The sequence below is a fragment of the Urocampus carinirostris genome, chromosome 20 (genome assembly GCF_059441175.1).
Source record: "Urocampus carinirostris isolate Australia breed hairy pipefish chromosome 20, RoL_Ucar_1.0, whole genome shotgun sequence".
NCBI classification, from domain to species: Eukaryota; Metazoa; Chordata; class Actinopteri; order Syngnathiformes; family Syngnathidae; genus Urocampus; species Urocampus carinirostris.
In genome coordinates this window covers 2,639,938-2,661,308 of record NC_142368.1, presented here as the reverse complement: position 1 = coordinate 2,661,308, position 21,371 = coordinate 2,639,938, and the positions used below count along the sequence as shown (strand labels likewise).

Below are 21,371 nucleotides of genomic sequence, written 5' to 3'. Positions count from 1 at the left end.
TCAGCAATTTTCGATGCCCCTTTGGTGGGAGAACGGTCTCCTGATCAATTGGTCCAAAGCACTCCGCTTTATCTTATTTGGTAACTCTATAAGTAAGTCCTCAACTGAACTGCTCTATTTTTTTTATTGGTCCAAATACTCGGTCTGGTCCCTGGAGTTTAACACGCAGCCAGATACGGAATGTCTACGCCAGGGGTCAGGAACCTTTTTGGCCCAAAGAGCCATAAAAGCAAAATATGTTTTAAAAATAAATTGAAAGAGCCACATCATATATTTTCAGACAAAATTGAAAAAACTGCCAAACTTGCTCTCTAGACAATACCTAATTCTTCAGCACATGTTTTTTCGCTGTTTGTCATTTAATGATTTAATCAAATGTATGAAATGATAGTAATCCCAAATCCTGTGTCCCAAATCAATGTAAATATGCCATATACAATTTGTCTTCCACCTTAAGTTAAGAGTGTTGAGGCAATTTTTTTGCATGAAATTTATGCTTAATAACGGTTTCAAAACGATGTGCATGCAAAGTTCTTTTGTAAAAATGTCACAAATTACTGTAAACGATAAGCATTTCGTCATTCACTTTCGGTGTAGACTGCACTGAGTGAGGGAGAGAGAAGGAAGTGCCTTGCGCTGTGTGCAGGGATCCGCCCACCTTTACTGCTCACCCAATCAAAGTTGTTTGCCAGCGTTTTTATTTATCAGTTTAAATGGTTTCTTATCGAACTTCTGCATTAAGTTGCTTCGGCTTTATATGGACCAAAATCTGGATGAAATCACTTGACTTTGGAACGCCACAGAGAGATGTGCAATAGTTACATTTTATTTCGGAGCCATATGTACTCATGAAAAGAGCCATATATGGCTCCCGAGCCATATGTACTCATGAAAAGAGCCATATATGGCTCCTGAGCCATAGGTTGCCTACCCCTGGTCTACGCCAACATTAGCATTAGCGCTAACACAAGCGGTGCAGTAACTGAAAGACATTTGGGCCGTTGCCATAGTCATCAAAAAGGATGGGCAAATAAACGAAACGGCCAAGTAAGCTAGTAAATATTATGGTATGTCTGGGAAACGTTTGTACAACTCTTACTCTTAGCTTTAGCACTTGCGCTAAAAGAAATTACCCTAGACATGAAATATTCAGTTAAATCCAAATTCAGAAAATTTTAAAGTACGATTAAAAATGACTAGCAAAAAAATAAAGTTACAAAAGTAGTCCCAAAAAGTTATTACAGCAACCCTGCAAACACACAACATTTGAAGTGATTTGGTCTGTTGCCATAGTCGTCAAAAAGTATGAGCAAATAAAATGAACGGCTAAGTCAGCTAGTTATTACTACGCCAGGTCTGAGGAATGTTTGAACAAGCCTCGCTATTAACTTTTAGCTTTAGCACTAGCGATAAACAACAAAGTATTTATTTTACCTTTATTCGGAGCGTTTAGAGTACAGTTAACATGAATTAACAGTTAAAACTAAAACTCACCATAAACTTGACACAATTTTTACACAAAAAGTTCTTAAACAAAACTACGAACAAATTAAGTTGCTAGCATTAGTGCTAACACAACTGGTGCAATAACTTAACTTGGTCTGTTGCCATAGTCATATAAAAGTATAAACAAATAAAAGAACTGGCTAAGTAAGCGAGTAATTGTAACGGCACGTCTGAGGAACGTTTGAACAAGCCTCGCTATTAACTTTTAGCTTTAGCGATAAACAACAAAGTATTTTTTTACCTTGATTCGAAGCGTTCTGAGTACAGATAACATGAACTCCCGGGCCGCGCGACGGAGCGAGTTTGGCGGACGCGGCGTCACATGGCGCGACGCGAGAAAAGGGCGTGATCGGGCTACCCCCGCAACTAGGGGGAGCCCGCTCGTCCGCCGACCCCAGTAGCGCGGCGCGACGACAGGCGACCGTCCGCGCGCGGCGGGCGAAAGGCGGCGGAGGTGCGCGGGACCCCCGTAACGGGGGAATCCCCCTTGGCGGACGACCCTAGCACGGCGCGCCGTTCTCGTTTCCCGGCGTGCGGTTTCGGTGCGGCTTCCGCTTCACCCTCCCCTAACCCCACAGGTCCCCCCTACCCCTTTCCCCCGCGGCCGCCCGTCCGTCGGCCGGAGCTCGGCTTGTTGCGGTGTCGTGCGTATCGCGCCCGAAAGTGCCCGCGCCGCGGGTTAGGGGCTCGCTCGCGGGAGCAACCGAACGGCACCCACGGTGCGGCGCAGGTATAAACCCCGTCGTGAATTTGTCTCCTATCGTCCCAGGCGGACGTAAAATCGCCCAGCTGTACGACTCTTATCGGTGGATCACTCGGCTTGCGCGTCGATGAAGAACGCAGCTAGCTGCGAGAACTAATGTGATTTGCAGCTGCGATTGGCTGGCAACCAGTTCAGGGTGTCCCCTGCCCACTGACCGGAGATGGCTAAGATGGGCTCTAGCCCCCCCCGCGACTCTAATAAGGATAAGCGGTGCAGATAATGAGATGAGATTTTTTTTTTTTTTTTTTTGGAAGGGGCGTCTCTACTTCGCAGATTTTCACTTTTAGCGGATGGTTTTGGTCCCCATAATTATTAAAAAATAATAATTTAAAAAAAAGGTAAAAAAAAAAAAAGGGGGGGGGGGTTGTTTTGTTTTTTTAAGGTGCGCCGCTACTCCGTGGATTTTCCCTTATCGCGGTGGTTTTGGTCCCCATTAACCGCGCTAACCGAGGTCTCACTGTATACAGAATCATGCATGGACTTGCTCCCTCATATTTAATTTCCCCCTATGTTCTGGTCCAGAGCCTTCCCTCTGAAAACGCCGGTCTACTAGTGATCCCAAGAGCCAAGAAGCGATCCACAGGTTCGAGAGCGTTCTCCATTCGGGCCCCGGTGCTGTGGAATGCTCTTCCCCCAGAGATTCGATCTGCAACCTCAGTGGAAATGTTTTAATTTAAATTTAAAACACACTTCTATTCTATAGCATATGAATAACCTATATTTTATGTTGACAATAACCGTTTATTATTTGTTATTGCAACATCCATTGCAGCCTGGTCATCCCGGAAGGGGGATTATTTTATGTACAGTTCCGTCTCAAGGTTTCTTCATGTTGAGGTTTTTGAGTTTTCCCTTGCCCTCATGTAGGTTTTAGATCAGGGGATGGTGTCATATTAGTCTGGTCTGCAATAATCTGTGGTCTGTGCAGCCCTTCGAGAATCTTTGTGATTAGAGCTATACAAATAAACAAGATTTGACTTGACTAAACCACGGGAGGGTTGCACCCAGCTTCACATTCCCAACAACTACCCCCCCCAAGTGCTTAACAAGTGAAATTGTAGCCATAGAATGGACTTGAATCGTCTGTTGTGTGCTTTTTGTCCAAAAGTTTACATGTGTGAGACAAACACAGGTGCCAAAACAAGCCACGACAAGCAAGATATTTTTAACAGCATACTTTTGCAGAGGAAGGTTTGCATGAGGGGGAGATAATAGGTAATGAACTGCACTGAACTAGGGGTGGGCAATTTTCTGGTGTGAGGGGCCATATTGGGTTCAAAAATGGGGCCAACCCTGGAAACCTATCCATTTTTTTCCATGAAGAAATATACATGCAGACACCTTCATGTTAAATTTCTTTAAATATATATTTTATTAATTCAAAACCATTAAAACAAAAATAAGGTCCCTGTTATCTATTTGTATTTAATTTTGTAGAATTACTGTGTTTTTTTTAAAACTATTTTGAAGTATTTGTGCAGTCGGAATTTTAGTATTAGTTGTGTTGCATTACTGTAGTTGGATTTTTGGAGTATTAGTTTTTCTAATTTCATCTTTTCATCTGGAGGGACGAAAGCATGACTAACTTGGGTGCCGAGGTGCCTAACTTGTTGGGGTGTTTTGGCAATAGGGCTGGCCATGGTCCAAAAAATTTTGTGTGTGTTTTTTTGCTATTTTTTATTTTATTTTCTATTTTATTTTATTTGTTATTGTATGTGTTTGTCTTGCTGTCGGTCACCCCTCTTGAGGGATATGACCATGGTAGATAGATAGTTTTTCTAATAAGCGATACTGGTGACAATTCCTAAAACAACATGAGGGTTAAAAAACGAAAATATAAACAGATTAATTTCAAAACTTCAATTAAAATAAATATATCAAAAATAAATTAATAATACACAAACACATTTGAAAAAAAAATCAAACAGGAAAATATAAATAAATTCCAACAATCTAAAATAAAATAAAAAATAATAATTAATATATTGCGTAAAATTGAAAAAAAAAACAAAAAAAAACAAATCAAAATAATTTATAAACAAACTATAAATTTGTAGAAATCCAAATGGAAATTAGCACAATTTAATTACATTTCCAAAGTTGGGCTAATTTTGTGATTGTGTCATATGTATTAATATGGGCGCATGCGGCTTATATACAGGTGCGGCTTGTGTAAGTACAAAATCGATTTTCCTCAAAATGTGGTGGGTGCGGCTTATAATCAGGTGCGCTCTATAGTCCGGAATTTACGGCACATATTTTACGTTGTTCTCTGTCTTCTTCATCCTCTGCAATATCAAATTACGTGTTTGAGTGTTTTTTTTTCATTCTTTAAAGAGACAGTGTGTAATATTTAGTTCTTCCTATTGATAAAAAAAAACTAAAACTTTTCATCCAGGTTAAAAAAAACATTGATTTTATAGCAGCCAAAATTACATTAAATGACATAACAGTGTACATTTTTTTTCCTTTTACACAATGGAAACCCTGCCGGCGCCATGTTTTTCCGGCATCCTGCCGCCACCCTGTGCCGCGCATCACTGGCCCTCGCTCGAACCAGACAACACAGTGCCATCTAGTGGTCAATCACGTATTGGAGCTTTAAAATGTCTTCCTCCTGCATTATTTAGACAATCCTTCTGCATAAACTAAAGTATCCATTCATTTTTACCTTCGATACGAAGCATTCGGCGATGGCCACGGGGTCGGCGTTGCACTTTTCCAGTTCGTGAAGTAAATCCCTGCAAACGATATCACATTCCGGAATCATAAAACGCCGCTTTGTGCTCCATTTTCCCAACTATTGCGTCACACTGCACAGCCCCAGCAAGAGAAATTGGGACTAAGGGCAGTGGCTTTTCACAAAACTTCCTTGAATTAAAAAAAAAAAAGGCCTGCTGCAGGATGCATTGTCTCATGTCTGAAGCATGAGGTCACGGCTTTTAAATGCTTTGGAGCTTACCGGCCTATTTTTCTTTTTTTTTTCTTTTTTATGCAGGACAGCTGACAAATGACCGCTCAGCAAGGAAAAGAAGAGACAAGAGGTTTGGGTCCGAAGACCACCATGATGGTCAATGGCTAGGCTTGGACCAGCATTGATATTTAAAGAGACATCTCTTTATTTTAAATTTTATTCAATCAATTTTGTATTTGTTCATTTATTGATTTAATATTTCATTTTTACTCATACATCCTTTTCTATTCTTTTGATACATTTTATTTTTAATGTGTATCCATTTTCAATGATTATTTTTGTCCATTAATTTTCATTTATTAGTTTGGATTTGTATTGTTTATTTTGCTTATTTATGTTGTTGTTTACGACTACTTATTTACCCATTTCCAAATTTCTTTTTTATACTTATTTTTTTCAATCTCAACTCTTAAACAGATGTTTTTCATTTTACGGACATATCTTGTAATTATTATTTTATTTGCTTTGTTATGTTATATATATATATATATATATATATATATATATATATATATATATATATGTGTTTTTTTTTCTTCATTTTTATAGTTTTCAAATTTTAGAAATGTATTTTTATTTGTCAATTTTTTCAAGATTTGTGTTTGGAAATATTTATTTGAAATAATCTTTTTTCTTTACTCATACATTTATAATTAGTATTTTTTTCTTTTTACCAAATTGTGATTATTTTATTCTTTTAAATTTATTATGCTGTTTATTTATCTATGTATTAATTTACATTGTCGTTTTTTTCAAATTATATTGCTCTATTTCCAATTGTGTTCTGTATTTATATATGTAAACTATTTCAAAATCAGATTAGATTTTCTTATTTATGCATTTATAAACCGATTAATTTTTGTTTTTATTGTCTATTTTCTCTTGGAATTGTTTATTTTCTATTCAATTGTAGTTATTTGTTTTGCCCACTAAAAAAATATTCTAACATTTTTTCACAGATCTATTTTTCGTGTTTTTAATAACACTCATTTTTATTGTTTATTTTGTTTTAAAATTGTATTTTATTTTGTAGTCAATTTCATTTATTTGTGTTTTCGATTTTTAAAAAATAAAAAAGGTAGACATTCTTTTACATTATTACTATATTTCTTACTGAATTTCTTGTTTGTATTGTTTATTTGTTTTTAGAGTGGTTATTTCTGATTTTTTTTGTATTTGTATAATCAATGCCTATACTTTCAGTTTCTTCTTTAAGTAAATCAATGTTTAATTATTATTGTTTTTTTTAATTACTTAATACAAATATTGTCATCCAGGCTGTAATACCTTACCTGTTAAAGTGATAGATGTCCCGAATGTTGCCAAAAAGCGAGCCTTGATCCTCGGAACTCAAACCGGACCTGGCGTGGTTGGTGATGCACTCCAAGTAGTCCTAAAAAACGTAGACATTTTATTTCAAAATGGTTAGTTTAAGGCAGGGCTTCGATTATTTTCTGACATGCTCCCCCTAAGAAGAGGAAAACCTCTCCCTAAGAGAGTGCCACTGCCTCCTAGTGTTGTGAAGGTGCAACTGGACTTTGTTCTAGGACAGTTAAAAAAACCTTCGAGGTCAAAGGCACCCTCCTTGACAGAGCCTCGAGCCACCCCAGGGGGCCCAATCCCATTATTTGAGAACCACTGGTTTAAGACAACATGAGAAACCAATCAAGGCCGGGTAATCAATTATGCAATGTCACCTGATCGCTAATCTGTAATTCCGGGCAATAAAAGTCGCCACTTTCGGTGTTAATCATTCACTTGTCCCACTTTCAAAGTGAGCCACGTCCATAAAATGGCAAAATTCACGTTTTGGGTAAAAGGTCGAGCTAGAAAGGAAATCGATGGACGAAGCTGTTGCATTTTTATAGTCACAACTTAAAGTCAATAAAACAAAAATCCATAAAAAAAAACAATCTGACAGTTATTTAAGAAATTCAAATAAATGAATTCCAGTTTATAAGCTTCATTGATAAAAAAGTACTTTTTTTATTGATATATTTTACAGGAAATACTACAAACTTAATTCCAACATATAGGTTTTTTTATAAAGCGAATTAGTAAATAATGTGCATTTTTTTTAGCTAGCTATCTGGCTACGTTGTTAGCTTTGTAGCAAGATCTCTTCCCACTTTTTTTTTAGCTATTTAGCAAGCCATCTAGCAAGCTTTTTACACTTTTTTGCATGCTAGCTAAAATCTGATCTTTTTAGCTAGTTATCAAGCTACAGGGTTGGGTAGGGTTACTTTACTTGGATTACATTCAATTACTTTTGGATTACTCCAATACCAAATATGCTAATAAAAGACAAAAGAAACTAAATATGAATATAATTATGACTCACAACACGTGGTAAGCTTTCTCTCCTGGCTTTGATCTCCGGCAAAACGAACATAAAATGCGACAGAAACAAAATGAAAATAAATCCAAACAGCTTGCGAACACTATTTTTGCCGTTCCATGTATTCCGTTACTCCCCAAGCCTGCACAAAATGTAGTCATTTTATTCATATTTAGTTTCTTTTGTTAGCATATTTGGTATTGGAGTAATCCAAAAGTCATTGAAAGTAATCAAGTTAAAGTAACCCTACCCAACCCTGTCAAGCTAAATCTTGACCTCATTTTTAGCTAACAGAAAACCATTGACTAAAACCTTTCCGTATTTTCGGAAGCAATGAAGAAAAAAAAAAACGGTAAAAAAAGACAGTTAAAGCAGAAAGAATGCTTTGGTTTATTCTAGTAAACAATGGGGAAAATTTCCCGCAGCTGTTTTTATTTTGCGTTAGGAAAAGTTGTCAAAGTAGTTAGTTGTTGCCAATAATCATCATAACAAGTCTTAAATTACACTGTCAGGATCTGTTATGCTATTCATCTCTAGAGGGCGCTAAACTGGTGGTAGTGGCTGAACGCTACAATGCATGAGCAAGAAATGCTAAGTAAAGGTCTTGAAATAAAAACTTTTTCCGTATTTTTGGAAACAGACACAAATGATAGGAAAAACTGGAAAATATACCAGTTAAAGCAGAATGAATGCAAAAAAAACTGAAAAAAACAATAGAAAAGGAGAAAGAATACATCTCCACAGTACATTAGCGAGGGATGCTAACAGAAGCCCCTGAAATAAAAACTCCAAAGTTTTGTAAACAATGGACAAAAAAGTTAGCAATGGTGCCACAGCAGAATAGAATAGAATATACCTTTATTGTCATTGTTACAAAATGGGTTAACATATTGTGACAACGAAATTGGGAATGACACTCCAGTTTCACACATTACAGTACATTAGCAAGAGATGCTAACTGACGAGCTGGGAATAAAAACTCCCTATATTTCCTGAAACAATGGACAAAAATGACTGAAAAAATAATTACCTTAGGAGAACGAATACTTTGGTTTGCTAGTAAACAATGGGGGGAAATTCTCGCAGCCGTTTTCATTTTTCATTAGTTGTCAAAGTTGTTTGTTGTGGCCAATAATCAAAATACCAATTCCTGAAGTTGACTTTCAGGATCTGGCACCCCATCTCCCACAAGAGGGCGCCAGCCTGGAGGGAGTGGTTGGACAGCACACACCTGTTTGTTGCTGCCGATAATCATAAGAGGTTTTGATTTAAACTGTAATTATTTTAATGTGAGGAAAAAAATGTACAGAGACGTTTGAAGTTCATTTTAACGTACAAAGTAACGACGCACCCGCACATTAGCAGGATATGCTAACCGAGAACTTTAAAATAAAAACACTGTTTTTACACAACAACAGACTCAAACGAGAGATTTTGAATCCCTGCTGAGACCGCCAGGCCCGTGGGAGTCTGGGTAAATATTTGTCTTCATCCTGTCTTTGCTAGCAGGAAGCGGCGTGGACTCGGGGATTACGGCGGAGGGGTCGAAATAATTGCAAGCTCCAGTGAACTGTCGGGTTTGTAAGCCGCTGATATAAATCAGCCCTCACTGGAACGGTCACCGAAAAGAAAAGAATGAGTATAATCCTTACATCACGACCATTTAAAGTTCTAGTCCAAGGGTGGGTGGTCCGATACGAGGACGGGTGGCGGTCTGCAGGCGGTACAGGGTGATTAACTACTGCTCTTAAGCCCGCTTCTGTGTTTTCTTAACTTGCCGCTGGTGCTCTTATCTCAGAGCTAAATCCCTTTTCCTAGCCTCCTGTCGAGCAGTCCACGCTCCCTACTTCTGCGTCTGAAACGGACCAAAGGGAAGGAAGACGGACCGAGGGGAAATGGGACCATCAATCAGAACTGTCGGGCCTGGAGATCTAGGCTTTCAATCATCCTGGGAATTAGCGGTTCCTGTTTGGATTTCGACAGTATGAAACCTACTGGACAGTCTATAAAACTGGAGAGTCAGAATGAGAATCAGGAGATTCTTACTGAGACTCATCTACACAGCCTAGGAAATTATAACCTATTCTCTGCCCAGTCTGAAGGACATTGCAAGCTACCTAGCTCTATTGTAAAACATCTGTCAGGGGTCTTGCTGATCAAGACTTTTAGGTATTGAAACGCTCATTCGAGATCTTGCAACCCCATGGATGGTTCAATCCTTAAATTATGCGACCCCAAAGCTTACACAGAGTCATCGACACAGCCGAGGAAATCATCAGTTGCTCAGTTCCCAGTCTGGGAGACATTGTCGGATACCTAGCTATCTGTGTAGTCTGTTGTAAAACATTTACTAGTCGTCCAACTGATCAAGACTTTGAGGTATAGAAACACTCATTCAAGATCCAGATGGATTCTGTTTTAAATCTTACATTATACTCCCAGGAGAACCTTGTATTAACACAGCCCAGAAAATCATTGGCTCCTCTCTACCCAGTCTGGATGGTTTACCTATCCTGGAATGCTGTGTTTAATCTAGTTGTGGAGGACGTACGTTACGGTGTAATCATTGTGGTATGCCGGGTGCATGGCAAAGGACAGTAGAATCTTACTGTGAGTCATAGAGACAGACAACGCAATCATCGGATATTTGCTGCCCAGTCTGAGGGACATTTATCCTAATCTCGCTATGGACAATATATATTAGAGAAATTGTTGTGGTATGCCGGGTTGCAGGCAGGAGAACCTTACAAAGACATTAACACACCCATAAAAATCATCAGCTGTTCTTCACCCAGTCTGGAAAACATGTCTATCCTGGAGTGCCACATCTAATCTCGTTGTAAACAATGTACAAATAGGAGTAAACGTTGTGTTATGCTAGGTGGCAGTAGACAGGGGAAACAGAGACTCACAGCCCAAAGAAATTATCGGCTGTTCTCTGCCTAGTCTCGAGAATTTTTTTATCCTGGAGTGCCATTTCTCATCTTGTTGTGGACAATGCACACTATGATGTGATTGTTGGGGTTCTGTAGGTGCACGTCAGCTGACACTATAACCTTACAGTGACTAATCACTGTAAACACAGCCCAGAGAATCATTGGCTGCTCTCTGCCCAGTCTGGAAGGCATTGGCAGCTCACTCAATCAGTCTATTTTATTATATTCTAACCTATTCTCTACTCAAAAATGTTAAATTAACTGAGATAATCTTGAATTTTTAGCCGAGTTTCCCTGGTGACCATTTTGTTGCTTTGTCCCAGTTTTGGTCCATACAAGTATCACAAAAGTCGATTCCAGGTTTAGTATCTGTCGGTATTCGTAACTATCAATTCTGTTTTAAGGGATCTTGAGGGATCTTCCTTAAGAAACAGGGGCTGAAACCAGGGAAGACTAGATAATTCACATATCAAAGGAAGTAGAAGGGCTAACTATTTAATCACATCAAGCTAGTTACCAGAAACAAAAAACATCCATCACGTGTGCTCTAAACCATGTGATAGCAAGAAAAAGGAGAAACAAAATTCTATCCAAACAAAATTCTTAGAATCTCAAATAAGACCCATTCACCACAGAGTCGTCAATGTGCGACTGTTCCTGCAGCACAAAGAAGGCGGTGTCCTGTAACTCAGGTGAACCTGAAGCCGGCACAGGTGACACTATTGTGTTGAGAGTTTCTGACACACAACCGTATGTGTGTCTGTGTGTCACGTGTGTGACGAGACACACAAAAGCTCGACGTTATCAGCTGTTTTAAAGACCAACCGTCCCTTACTCATGAGAAGACCAAAGTCAAACACCTTACAAGACTAAAACGTATACAGCTGTTGCCTTGGAGTAAAGCTGCCTTGACCTGAGTGAGGTTCAAATGAGTAACAGTTGAAAAGGTTGTGGATTTGAATTTTAGCCCAACCCCCCTTTTGTTAAGAACCAAGTGTTTTTGCCTAGGTACTGCAAACTCCTCAGTTGATTTGACTAAAATCTTGAAATTAGGTAACGTCGAGTTATGTTTATTAGTATAGTCCTTAATCCCAGAGTCTCAAAGGGTTGCACAGGCAAATTACAACATCCCCTGATCTGAAACCTGCATGAGGCCAAGGAAAAATTCAAAAATAAGAAACCTTGAGCAGGGGCCACACATGGAATAATCCCCCTACCAGGATGACCAGGCTGAAAGTACTTCTATTTGGTTTGTGTCGGGTGACAATCGACACTTCGGGTTCTAAGATTGATATGACTCCCCCTCTACACGAACTAAAAGAAACGTTATATGTATCTTACTTCCACAATGCTCATGAGATCCTGGACGTAGGTTCGCTCTGTATCCAGTATCTCCTGCACGACACGGTCCACATACGTCCTGGGTCCTTGCACCTGTAAACCCCGCTCTAGACCAGGGTCCGGTTCTGAGGGATCTGTCGGCCTCTGTTCGGTGCCCTTCCTGTGACTTCCTGTTTCTGTCCCTCCAGGGTCGTCTTCTCCGCATCCCAGCTGCCGGGCAGGAACCAACTCAAGACGTATGGCCCCGGATTCCTGGTCCGAGTTCAAGGGGTTACAGTTGGGGGTGTGGACAAGGGTGGATCGGCTGCCCAGCGAGCAGTGACTGTCCCGGGAAGAGGCGGAGGACGAGGTGGAGCTGTAGCTGACGGGCCTTTCGGTACCATCGTGAGAAGAGTCCATGCTGTGGGCAGAGCAGTATCGCAAGGAGGCGTAACGGGAGGCCGGGTTGTGGAGGAACCGGGTGGGGACGTCACTGGAGCTCAGGACCGAGTCCGGGACTTCAGGTACAGGTGGCAAGGCATCGGGCAGATAGTGGTAGTCGTCTGGAAAGCGAAAGAAGAAGCAGTTATAAATGTGACGCGTTTAAAAACACACAAAAAAAATAAAGTTTTTAATAACTTGTTTATCACTGTTAATGGGGACCAGAAACCCTCCTCCCCTTCGATATGCGAAAATCCAACAAGAGGCCCCTCTAATTTTGAACTCTGCTGGCCTCTGCCAGCAGCAACAACAAGCAGGGATAATGGATTGCAGCCGCACGGGTACTATTAATTTTAGGCAGAAAGAAAGGAAAAAAAAGCAGTCAACATGACTCAAATCTGCTCCTCAGGCCTTTGCTCGGAGCAAAAATCGGATGGGGATAACGGATCGGGGCTGAAACAGTAGGGTTAATTCTAGCTGGAAAGGAAGGAAAAAAAGAGGCACCAGAGACAACACAAATTTGTTCATTTTAGGCCACAATTGCACACTCTGGACTGGAAAAAAAATGTGCTCTGCGGGACCCTGTTGTAGAAAATAGTCAACCGGGGATAATGGATCCCAGCTATCATCATGCATATCGTTTGAAGTGGGCCAAAACGGCAAGCCCACTGACAAAAGTGCCGTCTGCTGGTCCTAGCTAACAGCAATATGGCATCGGGGACTATGGATGGCAGCCGTACGAGTGCAATCAGCGGTTTGTTTTTTTTTTTCAACAAATGACAATTTTTACCACTAGGATGCACTCACCAATACATACTGTACCTTTAAATGTCTGTATTTATAATAAATTGATTGATTTTGATCCTCAATGCTTTTAACCTTATTTTGTGTAGGAAATTTTAAACAATATTTGAAAACGGTGGAAAGTCAAGTGAGCTTGAGACCACTGCTTTAGATGCTCACGATTCCTCGGTCACCAAACAAAATGCAATAACCATTCCCGTTTGCCTTGAGACTCCGCTGAAGGAATCCATCAGGACCAGCCGACCATGCCAGGAGTGATAATAGATTCATTGAAAGGAATGCAGAGCATTTCGGACAAAGATGCATGTAGATACAGTCGAAATTTAAGCTCCAGCCCCAAGGCTATGAACCAAGGGCCTTTATTACAAGGACAGGCAGGTTTGTGTTGGCAGACAATTTCACAGAGACGGTGCCAAATTAACTCACAGCCTCGCACGGCTGGACGGAGACATTGAGATGGGATTACTAGAATTCTCATACGATAGGAATCACAATCAGTTATGGCCGTATTCATTAACAAGAGGTTACAATGCATTTATCTTTGTTGATAATCGCAAGCTCTGTTTCAAGGGTTATCGTGTTTTTGCTTCTCCCTTTAGCATCACTGAGTCTTGGGACCCATAGTTATTAAACACAGATTTATCGCAGATTCAGAAAGCCTTAACAAAGCATATTTTGATTCTAACTGAAAGAAAGGAGAAGAGAAAGGCACTGGGGCAGGGACTTTAGCTTATTAAATATCGGAATTTTCGCGATGCCGTGGCGCAGACTAATAGAAGAACAGCATTTTATATGATGTCGACGAATAGCAGACAAGCACCTTGTCGCAAGCACGAACACTGCAAAGTTTGAACTTTGTAAGTTTTAGGGCACGCAAAATAATTTGTTGTTGATGTCGTAAAGCAGGGACAAGGCTGTAACGAGGGGACGAACAAAAGCCGTATTCCACAAGGTAAAAAAATGCAGTTTCAAGGGGCCGAAGATTTGGTCTCTTAACCGTATACTGTATAGTAGGGAAAATAGGGATAATACAGTACAGTGGGCCCTGCGATTGGCTGGCAACCATTTCAGGGTGTTCCCTGCCCACTGCCCGGAGATGGCTGGGATGGGCTCCAGCCCCCCTGCGACCCTAATAAGGATAAGCGGTACAGCTAATGAGATGAGACAGCACAGTGGGGATAATACTTTAACGATGGGACGAAATAATGTTGTATTTGGTTTCAAATGTCATATAGTGGGTAAAATGCCGTAAAGAGGGGCCGTAGATATTTAGTTTTTCACATTGCATGTTGTATAGTACAGAAAATGCCCTGACAAAGGTCCAAAAAAGGTATTTAACATCGTGGGGAAAATGCCGTAATGAGGGGATGAAATAACGTCAGAATAGACAATACATGTTGTATCATAGGGAAAATGCGGTATTGAGGGGACGGGAAATGGCGTATTCCACATTGTATGCCCTAAAGTGGGGAAAACGCCATACAAATTTCGTTTTCTGTTTTCCACATCGTATATTGTTTAGTGCGGAAAATGCCTTAACATAAGGCCCGAAAAACATCAACTGCCATATCTGTATAAAAAGGGAAAAATGCTGCAATGAGGGGCCGTAAATATTTATTCCACATGGTATGTCCTATAGGGGGAAAAATGTTTTTCACATTATATGTCGTATGGTGGGGTAAATGCCGTAATGAGAGGATTAAATATTGTCGTACTTGTCACGGATGCCATGGCGCCCAGTTGGTCCAGCCGGGTGGCGCCAGGTTCTGTCGCGGTGGCCACGGCGCCAAATTGGCCCCGCCCATGGACACTGGCTGAGACGCGTTGACTGATTGCTCCTTGGGAGTACTTAAACGCGGTCCTTTGAGCCGTTAGTTGTCTGAGCGACTGTGATACTTCTGTGAAACTTCGGGAAGACTCCTGTTAAACTCTGTGAAATGCCTAGTTCGGTGAATTTGCCTGAGTTTTAACCTGTTTTATTTTTGGCCTGATTTGTTTGATTGTGACCACTCTTTTGTTTGGATTTCAATCCTCTTCCGCGACCATCGTACACATTCCTACATAAGCGATATATAATATACTTATGTATATGTCGCGACCAGCACACAAAATAGACCGAATGGCATAACGTTTTCTCACAATTTCATTGAAAGAAAGAGGAAGGGCAGCACCCGCGATCCGATGCTCGAAGGAAGAAATCCAAACAAAAGAGTGCTCAAAATCAAACGAATCAGGCCAAAAATAAAACTGAATCAAACGCAGGCAAATTCACCGAACTAAGCATTTCACAGAGTTTAACAGGAGTCTTGCAGAAGTTTCACAGACGCTCGGACAACTAACGGCTCAAAGGACCGCGTTTAAGTACTCCCAAGGAGCAATCAGTCAACGCGTCTCAGCCAGTGTCCATGGGCGGGGCCAATTGGGCGCCGTGGGCAACCGCGTCAGAACCCGGCTGGGACCAACTGGGCGCCATGGCAACCGTGACAGTATTTGACATTACATGGCGCATAGTGGGGAAAATGCTGTAACAAGGGAACGTCAACATTTTGTATTTCACATCAAATGTTGTATAGTGGGAAAAGAGGCGAAAAATGGCCTATTCCACATTGTATGTAGAAACAGTGGGGAAAATGATGTAACGTGGGGCTAAAAAAAAAAAAAAAAAAAAAAAAAATCGTATCCACATCCTAAGGCTGGACTACCATAACCCAGGGGTCTGCTGTACAGGATTTTCATTAAAGACATAACTACCAAGCAGTTACCGGGAAACTCTCCAGTAGAGAGCACAAAAACCAGCACCTACACTAAACTAACTACTACCAAATCAGCCATCCTTCTGAACACCAGACGCTCACTTAAAACCCTGCAAGTCCGGTATTCCGCTAACACTCCGCCCTTTGCACTTCCCCTCTACCTGCAGAGTCTTTGAGGCCTTCTCACATCAAAGCCACCCAGATCACACACTCGCCTTAAAAAAGAAAAAAGAAAAAGAAACATGAAACGGCAAACCAAGCGCAACCTCAAAAGAAACGCTCGGCCACCTTTCTAGTAGGTAACACGGAAGGTTCTCTGGTACACTGACAGCTGGCAACAGTCTCTCCTGTCGGTCCGGTCTACAGAGTTTCGCGGGTTGGAGTGATAACAGCAACTGCCCAAGCTAGCACTGCGCCAAGGGATATGCTCATAGTCGAACTGCCGACATATTATCGCCTACTAAAGTTGCTATGGAAAATGTATGGGGTATTTTTAGAATCTTGGCTAAATGTTCTAGATGGGTTTTTCAATGAGTTGGCTGCTCATTCTACCAATCCAGACCATACCAATCGAGACTGAGTATTACGAGATTAGGGAGTCTAGAGCGCAGGCGTCAAAGAGGCGGCCCGCGGGCCGGGTCAGACGCGTCAAGGGTTTGAATACGGCCAGAAAGACAATACTGCAAGAAGCGCAAGAGAAAAATGAGCTGATGTTTTAAATGTGACCACGGACTCACACTATACATGGATATATATATACACAACTGCGGAGCAGGACAAAGACTAGGAACCTTCCCGCGGTGTCCTGCGAAGGGCTCTCTCCCGGGGGAGCCTTACGAATCCAACTCAGTCCACTCAGACTCGCTCTCTTTCTTTCTTGGTCCTCTCTCCTTCTTTGTCTCTTTTTCTCTCTTCCCCCTTTACACTCTTGTCTCTCATTTTCTCTATCCCTCTCTTTCCTACTCTCTCCCCACCTCTCTCACTCTCTTTTCCCCCTTTTTGCATTTTACTCTGTCTGTCTTTCTCTCTTTCTATCTGTCCCTCTCTTTCTCTCTCTTCTACTCTCCTCTCTCTGTTATTCTTAGGGCGGGCAACTTCGAGAGCAACCCTGGCCCCCAGTCCAAATGCCAGTGGTGCTTTCGAACCATTCGCTGCGACCACACCCCAATCACCTGTATTACCTGCCTACGGGGCTTCCATAAATCATGCACCGGCCTGTCCGAACGTACTAAGGACTTAAGAGGATTCGTCTGCTTGGTTTGCTTGGGTCGCACCCAGTCAGGCCTGGCGGCACAGGACAGTCGCAGCCCTCTCTCCCTCGGAGAACTACGGAGCCTCCCACGAGCGAGTCTGGCGCTACTATGGATTACCTTAGGCGCCTTGAGTGACTCAACGACGACGACGACAACTGCGGACTCACGCTATACATGTATTGTTGTGGTAAATACACTTGCATATGTAGAATAGATTTGCATACATGTAGAAATTTAGAAAGACTTGCTTACAGTAGTGGGAAAAGGTCGGGTAGACATCCTTGAAGATACTCTTGGCAGACATTAAGTTTCCTTGAAGATAGCGTGCAAGGGACGGGACGCTCTGTACTTGATACGTGATACAGGACCGCCTTTTGGGGTGTACTCAATCGAAGCCTAATCGTCACTACCAGCTTTAAATACATTGTCATATTCCCAGCTCTCTGAGATCTCCATTGACGAATCAATAAAGTGACATCTCCCTCCGAACGGGGCTGGCTCCTGTCCATCCTTATCCACATATGAGAAGACTTTTCTCTCGATTATCGGACCTCCAATTTCTCCAACAGTATATATACACAAATGTGGACTCACGCTATACATTGATATATATACACAACTGTGGACTCACGCTATACATTGATATATATACACAACTGTGGACTCATGCTATACATTGATATATACACAACTGTGGGCTAACGCTATACATGGATATATACACAACTGTGGGCTAACGCTATACATGGATATATACACAACTGTGGACTTGCGCTATACATGGATATGTAGAACTGTGGATTTACACTATACATGGATATATATACACACAACTGTGAACTTACACTATACATGAATAAATACAACTGTGGACTTACACTATATATAAGTATATACAACCGTGACACCCATATGGATTGCTATAAATGTGGGCTCACAACATACAAGCATAGATACAACTGTGGGCTCACAACATACAAGCATAGATACAACTGTGGACTTGCACTACATATAGATGTGTACAACTGCAATCAAAAAATAAAATAGAAATATCCTGGATAAATCAACCAATAAATCTTTTCCAGCAAGCAAGGCGGAGTTTGCCTGGATCATTCGTCTTTGTACTCGATATCCCCAAAATACCAATGCTTTCTTTAGTATCATTCATATCGATACTTCAATCTAAAAAGCCTTACTGATACCATTTATTGGCAAGCAGTTACATCAGTGCTTCAAGAAGTCCATAAATGACGTCAGCTAGTTTAACAATCGGCAACTGAAGTGGAACCGTTTCAGAACATCTTTTTCTCATTTATCGAAGTCTTGCACGATTGTACAAAGCACAAAGACCTACTTTGTTCCTAATAGAGATATTAATAGCTAACCGGCCGTTTCCTTTGCCCGTTCATAAAAATAACAACAACCTGCAGCTTATCACTCCAACTATTGCATGTGCTCTAGTTTATTACCACGGAGATAACGCTGACTCAAAAAGCATAATGACACTCACATTAGCCCAGGGGTGGGCAATTATTTGGACTTGAGGATAGACAAAACTGGAGTTACGCTATACATGGATAGATACAACTGTGTTAGAAATGCGGCCAAGGGAGACCGTTGCAATATATTTTTACTTATGAATAAATATACATTCACATCTACATGTTATAATTCTTAATATTTGTTTTTAAATAAATTAATTTCATCAAATTGGTATTGAAACACTCCCTATTAAAGCAAATATATCAGCTCACTATTTGGTTTGATAGTATTACAATTAGTTTTTTTTTTAAGTGTTTTTGTGGTATTCCTGCAGTCAGGTTGTTGTAGTATTTCTGCAGTAATTTTGTAGTAATGCAGTAGTTCTATTTTAGTTGTATTTCTGTAGTAGTATTTTTGTAAGATAGTTTTTCTTTAGAAGTATTTTTAAGTTGCATTTGTAGTATTTCCATTGTAGTATTACTGTGGAGTTGTACTTTTCTGGTACTTCTGTAGTATTGCAGTATTTTAAATTTTGTAGTATCGCTGTAGTTTCATTTTGTAGTATTTTTGTATTACTACCACAGTATGGTTTTAGTATTGCTGTAGTTGTACTTTAGAAGTATTTCTGTCGTATTATTTCTGTATAAGACATTTTGTATCATAGTATTAGTAGGGGTATTTTTTTTAATATTTCTGTAGAAGTATTTTTGAAGTATTTTCATGGTAGCATTTCTGTAGACGTATTTTCATAGTAATATTTTTGAAATATTTCTGTTGTAAAATTTCTGTAGTAGTATTTTTTCAATGATAGTATTACTTGATTAGTATGTCTACATTTTTTTGTATTTCTATATTTTTCATTTTCAGAATGAAGGCAAACCAATATATTGGATCCCTTTTTATAAGCACTAAATTTGATATGTGGTTTTGTTGTACTTTCGTTATATTTCTTAGTAGTATTTCTATCATAATATTTGTTGTAGACAAATGGGAAAATGTTGGCACCAAGATTTGTTTCTTTATTTTCTAAGAGTAGTACTTCATTCAGAATTCTATGTGCGATTCAGTTTTGATCATTTTTGTCGGCGAGCGTTTTGAAAAAGCCTGACGGACCGCATGTGGCCCAGGAGCCATAGTTTTTCCACCTCTACATTAGCCTTTCTCTTTGCCGATTTCTGTTTTCTTCCTGCTTGCGACCTTCCCAGTTAGCTGTTTGGGCCCCGCCCGGCACGTCTCCCTGGTGAATTGGCTGGTGTACATACCGGAGAACGGCGCACGAACACACCAGGCGATTATTTCTAACCCGATCTGTGTAAATCGGAGGTGAGCAAACTATGGCCCGCGGGCCACATGCAGCGTGCATTTATTTTGGCCTGCCAAATGGGGGGGAAATCAAAATATGAATAATACTTTGTCCTCATTGCCCTTTTGTGTGTCTACAACAACAATACTTTCTATCTAAAATACTACAAAAATGACAAAATGACAGAATGACTACAAAACTAAAAACAGGGACCTCATGTATCACTTTGCTTTCATTCTGAAAATTAAAAAAAATACGACGAAAAAAACACTACAGTAGCTCAGAAGAGAGAGCGCTTGGGGCCGAGAGATCGCAGGTTCGATTCCTGGCTCCCCCGAGTAAAATGTTGAAGTGTCCTTGGGCAAGACAATGAACCCTTAATGCCCCCGATATGCAGGTCGGAGCCTTGCATGGCTGGCTCTGCTATCGGTGTGTGAGTGTGTGTGTGAATGGGTAAGTGTGAAGCACATTGTAAAGCGCCTTGGAGGTCTTTAGTGACTTGAAAAGCGTTATATAAATGCAGACCATTTACCATAATAAGATCATGCTACTACAGAAGTATTACAACAAAAAACAGCAGTAATATTACAAAACTACCAAAGAAATACGACAAAAATACTACAATAGAAATACTACAAAAATGTAAATACTTCAGAAATATTACAAAAATACCACTACAAGAGTAGAAAAATACTATTACAAAAAATATTTATCCAGAAATATTTCAATAGTACTCTGCAGTGATACAAAAAAATATATATACTGCTACAGAAGTAATGCAAAAATACAACAAAAATACTACAATGGACATTGTTCAAAAATAATTCGAGAAATACTACTAATATGCCACTACAGTAATACCGCAATACAAAATATATCAATAGCAATGCTATGACTAATACTACAAAAATACTACTACAGAAATATTAAGATTGAAATACTATAAAAATAAAACAGTATCACTATGACCAATTTTATGGATAAACTAAACCACAAGTGTTTTCTGTAATGCAAATACTATAAAAATACTACAGAAATACTACAAAGTTACTACTGAAGCAATACTACAAATATAAAACTGTAATACTACAAAAACACTACCAAACTCAAACTGCAGATATACTACAAAAATACAACATGAATACAACTACAGTAGTGCTACAAAATTAAATATCAATTTGTGTGCTTAAAACAGGGCCCTAATGTGCAAGTTGAGACTCTTTCCTTGCAGGAGTTTGTGTATTGGAGCAAAAGCAAAGAGAATCAAGAAAAAAATATAATAATATAACAATCAGCAGTATAACAATATAAAGGAAGTATGATGAATTAAATCCAACTCTCACAACCTGGGACAACTTGTCAAGTAGACATATGTCTGTGTACTTCACGAATTTTGTTTACAAAAGTCAACTGTAAAACAATATCGAGTGAGTTTCACTCTAAGTTAGAAATCAAAATCTCTAGAAAGACAACTGCTCAAGTAGACATATGCCAGTGT

General features: G+C 40.0%; 1 protein-coding gene across 4 annotated transcripts in view; it reads right to left on the bottom strand.

Annotated features, from left to right (window-relative positions):
• LOC148345994 (pleckstrin homology domain-containing family G member 1) overlaps positions 1-21,371 on the bottom strand; it is an 86,840-nt gene that overhangs the window by 14,860 nt on the left and 50,609 nt on the right. For all 4 annotated transcript variants that reach the window (XM_088325025.1, XM_088325024.1, XM_088325023.1 and 1 more), the window contains 3 exons: positions 11,859-12,400; positions 6,536-6,636; positions 4,941-5,010 (listed from right to left, as the gene is read on the bottom strand). In XM_088325025.1, the coding sequence (XP_088181151.1) occupies positions 4,941-5,010; positions 6,536-6,636; positions 11,859-12,257 (570 nt within the window). In that variant the 5' untranslated portion in view covers positions 12,258-12,400. The remainder of the gene's footprint in view (positions 1-4,940; positions 5,011-6,535; positions 6,637-11,858; positions 12,401-21,371) is intronic.